Raw genomic sequence first — 8,867 nt, forward strand, 5'->3', positions numbered from 1 at the left:
CAGACCTGATCTGGTTTAAAAACCGACTTCCCCAGCCTGAGGGGCAAGAGTCCGTGTCGCATCTCCTGATAGGAAAATAGGATGAGTCAATATCGTAAGCGTTTACTTTGGAACGATATAATCTACGAAAAACTGCACATAAAAAACTATATGCTGAGTTTAAAACTACTAGATTGATAAAAGTGTCACTTTTCTTATCTATGGGAACATTTTGGGAATATTTTGGGGTCAAATGTAATGACTTTATCCTAAAATATACTCAAATGTTCCCATTGATGTTTCAGAGATTTTTGAAAAATCCTGGTGAATGAAAATCAGCTTTTATTCTCCCAAGAAAGACCATCGTCTCAGGTTCAGAAGTAGCGCAAGATTATCGATGCGACAGGTTTAGCACATATCCTTCATAAATTTGTGTGCTGGCTCTTGAAGCTCTGACTCCAGTTCAGTTCACACATTGAGAAGCTCTCTCATACTTCTCTCTCTGAACATTATACAATGTTTCCTTATTTACATAAAACATTTTTCTCCCATAAACTTCCATATGCATTTTACATCATGCAATGGAACAGGAGTTATTTTGAGTACTTTTCATCACCAAATTTCTTCAAATATGATTATGTATTTTCATTCATATTTTGAGAAGCACTTCTCAAAGTGCTTCTCACTTTGAGAAGCACTTTGAGTGCTTCTCAAAGTGCTTTTGAGAAGCACTTTGATATTACCTGTGAAAAATTTTTGTTGTTTTTTTCTGTAGGGCTTCCAAACTATATCCAAACTGTATTTAAGAACACAGAATGACAAAAAGATGTCAATATTAAAAACTGAACATTTGAGTAGGAGGCTTCAGAATCGATGCCAGAATATGCCAAAAGTCACTTATCTGCCTCTTGTGACGTCACCTACGTAAATCCACAAATGTAGAGCAACAGATATTTTTTCCCCTTCATTGAGCTCTATAAAACTCCCGTAGTTTGTGAAACTCTGCTTCATTACACAACTCTCCTTGCATTGTTAGAGCACACGTGTTGATGGAAAAAAAAACAAAAACATCCCACCACCACCTGACAGTATCTTTAAAATTCCGAAACGAAACGCTTTTCGATAAAATAGATGACAGCCAGTGTGAGCTGACGGTGGCAGTAACGGATAGTGCGTTGTTACGTAAGCGGAAAAAAAAAGGAGGAAGAACGTGATCCGATTGGCTGAAAGTTTCGCGGACTTTGCTCTCCGGGTGGAGGCTTTTCTTTTGTGCCAGATTCGTAAAAACTGATCCCAGTTTAGGTCTGCTACAGATAGCAGCGGGAGCCTCCATCACCTTCTTCTTTACCACTACCATCATCACCATCATCATCATCTGGTGAGTGCTTCATATTTTTAAAGTAGCAAGAAAAACACATGTTTTATTACAGCTCATCTGTATCTGAGTAGACAGATTATAATGTTTCTGCTGATGTTTCGTTGCTGCTGCTGCTGCAGTGACACATGGCTGTTAGCAGGCAGCTGCTAGATCCACCCTGTCAAAAAAAATCCCAAAACAAGTTAGACGAGTATTTTTGCTTTTAATCACGCAGAGTATATATTTTATTCAGCGTGTTTGGATTTTCTCAGTCAGATCGGGTTGTCGTAATTAAAGCCTTGTGCTCGGTGTTCAGCAGCTGTAACACACGGCAGCTGTCATGTGCAAAGACTTACGTTTCAGACGGCATAATATGCGTGAGCGGTTGCTTTAAGAAGAAATGTCTGTTTCCACGGTTGCTTCACTGATTATGTTTTGACAGATTCTGCAATGTCTAACAGTTCAAAGGTCAACTGATGAGCCCCGGGGGGGTTGCAACAGTGTTGAGTCTGGATTTTTGCTGCACTCTCTCTCTCCCTCTCTCTCTCTCTCCCTCTCTCTCTCTCTCTCCCTCTTTCACTCTGCAGCTTTGTGTTGCAGTAATGGCCCCAAAGCCAGGGCAAAGATCCGGACTGTATGTGATAGAGCAACAACAAGAAGCCCGTAGTTACAAGATAGTTCTGTTACTAGAAATCTGGAAACATGTGATCCTGGTAACTGACGTTTGTAATTTGATATCAATATGAAAACAAGCTGTTCTCAGAAGGCAATGACTGGCTTCATGCGGACTAAGTAATAAGAAGAATCTCAGTGATAAAGCAGTGGAAATGTTCACAACAGAGATAAGACCATGAAATTATATTCTACATTTTTAAAGTGAAATATGGTGACGGCAGTATCATGCTGTGGAGATGGTTTTTTCTAAATACAGGGCAAAAACTGTACAAAGTGCAAAAGACTTGAGACTAAGCTGGAGGTTCAACCCTACACATCCAGAGATACAATTGAATGGATAAATGGAATCATAATTATGCATTCGAATGGCCTAGTCAAAGTCCAGACCTAAATCCAAGTGAAAATCTGCTACATAACCCAAATATTGCCGCTCACAGATGCCTCACCGTCCAATCTGACTGAACTTGAAGTATGGACACAACACTGTTTATCGCTAAGAATCCCATTACGATACATGGAAGTTTATGGTCGTAATATGAACAAGATGAAACAAGATTTTGCAAGACAGGAAAACTGGCTCCTCGTAACCCTCTCTTTTATTATCTGCGTTAGTATCTGCTTTTATGGATTCTTTTATATTGTGTGTTTTTTTAAATCTGTGTCTGTGATTCTTATCTCTTCTTTTTAGATTTCCACGTTGCAACTCTGACAAAAAAAAAAAAGAAACAAAACCCAACCATGTCTGTAACAAACGGTCACAGTGTGGGCAAAGAAACATGGGACTCCCACAACAAGATGATGCTGGAGCCTCTGTCCGTCAACGACTCGGAGGTTTGAGCTCGTGCAAATACTCATTAATTAGGCAGGGCCGGCCCAAGGCGTAGGCGAGATAATCAGCTGCTTAGGGTCCTCCATGCCAACAGGGGGCCTCGAGAGCACCAAACTAGCATGATAGAAAAACATTGAATGTTGCAAACTAAATAATGCTACTACACATGGAAACACAATTTCTGTTTTGTTTTAATAGATAATAATGATTAATCTCTTAGGGCCTCAAAAAGGCTTGGGCAGTGGTAACAGTTTTGTGTCTCTTGCGTTTCAGGTGTTCTCCATCATAAAGAAGGAGAAGCACAGGCAGACGTACGGACTGGAGCTGATCGCTTCGGAGAACTTCGCCAGCAGAGCTGTTCTTGAAGCTCTCGGTTCCTGCATGAACAACAAGTACTCTGAGGGCTACCCCGGCCAGAGGTACTAGCCCTGATCCACTTCTGTTCACTGAATGACGTTATTTATGGTACTTATGAGCATGACTCGTCACTTCAGGTACTATGGTGGAACTGAACATGTCGATGAGCTGGAAAGGCTTTGCCAGAAGAGGGCGCTGGAGGCCTTTGGTCTGAACTCTGAGAAGTGGGGAGTTAATGCACAGCCGTACTCAGGTGACAAGTCTGCACCTTAACAGATGTGAACAGTTTGTGCAGAGTTTCTAAAAAGTATTCAGGCACTTGGAGGATTTACGCGCTTTACTGCTTTGTCAAATCAAGCTACGGAGCTAAATTGAGCCCATACGGTTTGTTCAATAGTAATAATAAAATAAAAACAGAAAGAAAAATCCTTAAATCTGAAAACTTTTTGTTCAGTTTCAAATTCAGTTTTTTCAGTTTCAGTTTCTTTTTTTTTTTTTTTAACAAACTTTTTTGCCCAAATTTAGCTCCATATATATCATGAGCAACAAAATTAGGCTTTTTTCATTTAAAACAACAACAAAGGAACCCATAAATGTAAAAGTGAAAAATTTTTTTATAAAATACTGCCTAATAAATAAAAATATTCATTATGAAATAAGTATGATAACATAAGTATTGTTTGTCAAAAAAGGCAAATTTTGTCGATCATGATTGATTTGTGAAAGCAATAAAAAGCATGAAACACCCACATGGTGTGGATACTTTTTGCTGTATTTTTTTTAAAACTATGATTTTGTTTTCTTCATTCCTTTTCAAATATTACTGAAAAATGTGTTTATAAATGTAAATATAAACAGCAGTTTCACTGTGATTGTAGCTCGGAGCATGAACTAGCTAACGTACGTCTCGGGAACATAGAGTATCATCAAAAAGTTTATTTACTTGAATAATTCAGTTCAGGAAGTGAAACTCTTACATAGATTGATTGTATATATAATGATATATTGTATGTGTTTATTTATTTCTGTTGCTTTTGATCCTCCTGACATGCAGAAAACCTAAAATTCAGTTTCTGAGAAAATTTCAACATTGACTAAGATTAATAAACAAAGTATTATTTAACACAGAAACGTCAGTCTACTGTAAAGTATGTCCACAAGGTTTGCAGGTTTGCGATATCACCTAATCTGGAGATATGTTGTGCTCTGTGTAGTGAATCTATGTAATATTTCGCATTTAAAGTAGAATTATTAATTTCAATTAAAGATGGCTTCTGTCCATTTATCTCTTTGCTCTTATCTTCACATATATTCTCCGTTTCTCCACAAGGTTCCCCGGCTAACTTCGCGGTCTACACCGCCGTGGTGGAACCGCACGGCCGGATCATGGGCCTGGACCTTCCCGACGGCGGTCACCTCACTCACGGCTTCATGACCGAGAAGAAGAAAATCTCAGCAACGTCCATCTTCTTTGAATCCATGCCCTACAAGGTGCCTTGTCTCTGCACCTGTTCAGTTAGAAATCCAGTTTCCCAAAGTAATGAGCGACGGTGTGTTTGTTTGGTCGGATAAGACGAGATCAATCCTAGGGATTAGCAGGGAATTATCTGTAATAAATATGGAAAATTTTAAACTTGTGTTGTTCACTGATCTGTAATCTGTTTTAATTGCTTTGTTGTGATGCGTTTAATTTGTTTTTTATTTTCTTTTGAATTACTTATATAAATATAAATTGTCTACTTGGACTTGCTGCATATAGCTCTATAAATCTGAATCAGATTAAACTAATTGTAGGTTGTATTAACTAATGTTATTTAAGGAATGTGTATTTCTTAGTTTATGTGTTTTTTTTTCTGTGGTCGTTTTCAGGTGAACCCAGAAACCGGCTACATTGATTATGACAAACTGCAGGAAAACGCCCGGCTGTTCCACCCAAAGCTCATCATCGCAGGTTCTTCGATAATAACAATTAATAATAATTGTAATAATAATGGAGGAAGTTTAGATGAAGTCTAAGAGAGAAAGTCAGATATGTTGATTATCTTCTGTAAATGTAGCACATAACAAAAAAAAAGTTACATTTCTGCTTATTTCAGGAACAAGCTGCTATTCCCGTAACCTTGACTACGCTCGCTTGAAGCAGATCGCCAACGAGAACGCCGCCTATCTGATGGGGGACATGGCTCACATCAGTGGGCTGGTGGCGGCCGGGCTCGTCCCCTCGCCCTTTGATCACTGTGACATCGTCACGACAACGACTCACAAAACTCTCCGCGGCTGCCGGGCCGGCCTTATCTTTTATCGGAAAGGTAGACTCTTTCACAAAGCCCACGTACATGGATTTTCCTCTGTCCGGTTCTCAAAGCTTCTCTGATCAACTCCTCCGTCGGTCCGTCCACCAGGAGTACGGAGTGTGGACGCCAAAGGTAAAGAGACGCTGTACAACTTGGAGTCTTTGATCAACCAGGCTGTGTTTCCCGGGCTGCAGGGAGGGCCACACAACCACGCTATTGCAGGTACAATTATTATTATTACTACTGTTATTATGAAGCCTTCATTTTGACATTTGCAGTTGGGCAGTTGGGCCTGTCACAATAACGTATTTTACTGGGTGATAAATTGTCTCAGACATTATTCTGACACGTGGTGATAATGTTATTTTAGAACCATTTTCAGCTTATGTATTAATAGTGGTGTAATATCGGGAGTTCGCCCTCTGAAACACCAATAAACGTTAACTTTGTACACCGGAACTGGAAGATATTTTAAAGATCCAAAATAAAACACAACAATCGTATGTAAAAGCAGAAACAACCGAAGCATTAAATAAATAAAATGGATTACAAAGTCTACGTAAGCAAAGCTGCCCTTCAAAAAGTACAAATGATCATTATGAAAATGATCAAGCTCATTTTAATTTATTATGCAATTTACTGATTGATTGCTTACTGCGAGTATTCAAACCCACTGAAATTTTTCTCAGTTTTTCACATTACAGCCAGAAAGACAAAATAGGGCTTACATGTGTAGTGGAAAAAAAATATATAATAATTTTGTCAGACTGACACCAATATCTTAAAAAATGAAAGATATGGTCCGATACCGACATTAGTGCCAATATATAAACTTCTCTAGTAAAGAACATTGAACACTCTAGTTTCCTCGCACTGCGGGGCGCTTTAGTGAGACTTTGTGTGAAACAGCAACACAAAGCAGGGCAGAGTTGTGAAGTTTGTGTTTGCATGTGACTAAAAGCTAAATGTCCAAGGCCTTTATACGTTTGCGAGGAACTGCATTGATTTATGTTGGAATCGCTGTCACTGAGGTAATGTCCGCTCCTGGCAGGTGTTGCCGTGGCTCTGAAACAAGCCATGACTCCAGAGTTTAAGTCTTACCAGCTGCAGGTTCTTGCTAACTGCAAAGCTCTGTCCAGTTCCCTCATGGACCTCGGCTACAAGATCGTCACTGGTAGGCGCCGCACCCCCGATTTTACTGCAACACGGACTACTGTGGAGGATTAATGTGTCTTTGCTGCATCCTTTGCAGGCGGTTCTGACAACCATCTAATCCTGCTGGACCTTCGCAACAAAGGAACGGACGGAGGACGAGCTGAGAAGGTCTTGGAGGCCTGCGCCGTCGCCTGCAACAAGAACACCTGTCCAGGTAAGTGCAGTTTAAACTGGTGGAACAGTTAAAGGGGCGGTCTTTAGTCAAATCTTTTTTGAACTTTACATCATGTTATGATCTGATCTCCCATGGCAACCATTTAGCTGTGCAAAACACTCTGGCGCAGCTCCTCCTCCTCAGTGCTGCATTTTCCAAGTTTCCGAGCTTCAATGACTCCTCCGCTCAGCTCCTTCAGACTAGCCAGCCGCAATTAGCAAATACCTGGTTGAGCAGCACATCAGCTGGGCTCATTATACGAGGTGCTTCTCAACGAAACGCTGGTAAAAAACGTTGTTAAAGGGTTAATGGAGGAGCCATGTTGTAATGACTTCCTGAAGGCAGAGTATCAGAAAGAGCAGGAGCTTCTTAAAGAGACAAACACCCAATTTCAATGCGTTAAATTACGAAGTCACATTTCTTTTAAGTCATATTTAATATTTATAAAACTCTCAAGGTAGCATAGTTACTTGATTGTGCTGTGAAATGACACTATTTGCCTGGAAAACACATAATGCTGCCCCTTTAAACTGGTTAGATTCTGTTTGATAATTATCTGACCTTCCTGTTCTTCGTAGGCGATAAGAGCGCTCTGCGTCCAAGCGGTCTGAGGTTTGGCTCTCCGGCTCTGACCTCCAGAGGAATGGTGGAGGAAGACTTCAAGAAGGTGGCCCACTTCATTCACAGAGGTAATGTGAACTAAGAATGTTTTTGAAATTATTTTATTATTATTATTATTTTAATTACCAAGAGACAGAGATGTCTGCCGTAACAAATACTTTTCAAAAGTAAAACATTTGCGGTGTTTTTTTTCTCCCTGCAGGTATTGAGCTGACCTTGGAAGTGCAGAGAAGTCTGGACCCCAAGGCCACCCTGAAGGAGTTCGTCCAGGCGTTGGCGCAGGGAGAGAAGTTCCAGCAGCGGGTGTCAGAGGTCAGGGCGGAGGTGGAGGCCTTCGCCGGACTGTTCCCCATGCCGGGCCTTCCTGAACTGTAGAGCGGAGCCTCCTTGCCGCTCCAGTCAAGACGACTTCAACATGTTCCCCCGAATCCAACAGTTTCCCTTTTTCTCAACGGGGGAGAAACGTTTTCCTTTTTGTTTGCCGTTGTTACGAAGCTTCGCTGTTTTAAATGTGATTGTTTTTCGGAGATGACGAGAGGCTGCGCTGGAACGAATGAACGTTAATGTCGTCATGACTTTCCATTGACAAACTGTTCCAGCTTGAATCGCTGACTTGGATCCATACATTACTAATTTAGATGTGTATGATTCTATTGTGTAACTTAATATATAGGTCAATAGTGCTGCATTACATTAAGTTAAATTACAACTGAATAAATGAAGAGTGACTGTATGTCTGTTTTTTTAATTTTAAATGTAATTTGCTCTGACTTTAAAATAAAGCACATTTTTTAAAGAGAATGGGTTAGATGTAATGAATCAAACAATATATTTAAAAAAAATTTACATTCAAACGTGAAATGTGTGTATTATTTTAAGTACCTGCCCTATTAGTCATAATTGTCCATTTAATTCTCATACAGTCATAAATTATTGCTGTAGTTGCTCAAAGAGCATGTCTAATAATATACCTCAATATTTAATTGAAAACATATCGGAAACTTGAAAGATCCGTAAATAGCTTGAGCAAAAATGTCAATTGAGTCATCAAATTACTCTTTCAAGTAACTATGCCATCTATGGCAATAAACTAATTACACTATATATCATATATATAGTTGTCACAACAACTTTTGATTTTTGATAAACAATATTGTTGCTTTTAGACCATTTTTTAGTAATGTTAAGTAATTTAGTAATGGCAAAATTATAATGCAAGAACACAATCTGAAAGATCAGTAAACTTTAAATCATAATGAACATTTAACACTGCAACTGGAAGGCATTTCAAATATCCAAAATAAATAAACAAAAACGACAAATAAAATAAATTTTGAAGTCTTTTGTAAATAAAATTTTCCTTCAAAAAAAGGTTTAGCTGAGACC

The 8,867-nt window shown here is 39.3% G+C and overlaps 1 protein-coding gene across 1 annotated transcript; it reads left to right on the top strand.

Moving 5' to 3' along the window:
* Window positions 1–1,162: 1,162 nt before the first annotated feature.
* On the top strand, window positions 1,163–8,282 carry shmt1 (serine hydroxymethyltransferase 1 (soluble)). The gene is made up of 12 exons (XM_081609757.1): window positions 1,163–1,357; window positions 2,700–2,842; window positions 3,114–3,259; window positions 3,335–3,450; window positions 4,528–4,688; window positions 5,067–5,148; window positions 5,294–5,506; window positions 5,600–5,713; window positions 6,543–6,665; window positions 6,744–6,860; window positions 7,439–7,549; window positions 7,684–8,282. The coding sequence occupies exons 2-12, from the start codon at window positions 2,750–2,752 to the stop codon at window positions 7,854–7,856; spliced, it is 1,449 nt and encodes a 482-aa protein (XP_081465883.1). The 5' UTR covers window positions 1,163–1,357; window positions 2,700–2,749; the 3' UTR covers window positions 7,857–8,282.
* Window positions 8,283–8,867: the final 585 nt, after the last annotated feature.

This window comes from Poecilia reticulata, chromosome 8 (genome assembly GCF_904066995.2).
Source record: "Poecilia reticulata chromosome 8, P_reticulata-male-v2, whole genome shotgun sequence".
NCBI classification, from domain to species: domain Eukaryota; kingdom Metazoa; phylum Chordata; class Actinopteri; order Cyprinodontiformes; family Poeciliidae; genus Poecilia; species Poecilia reticulata.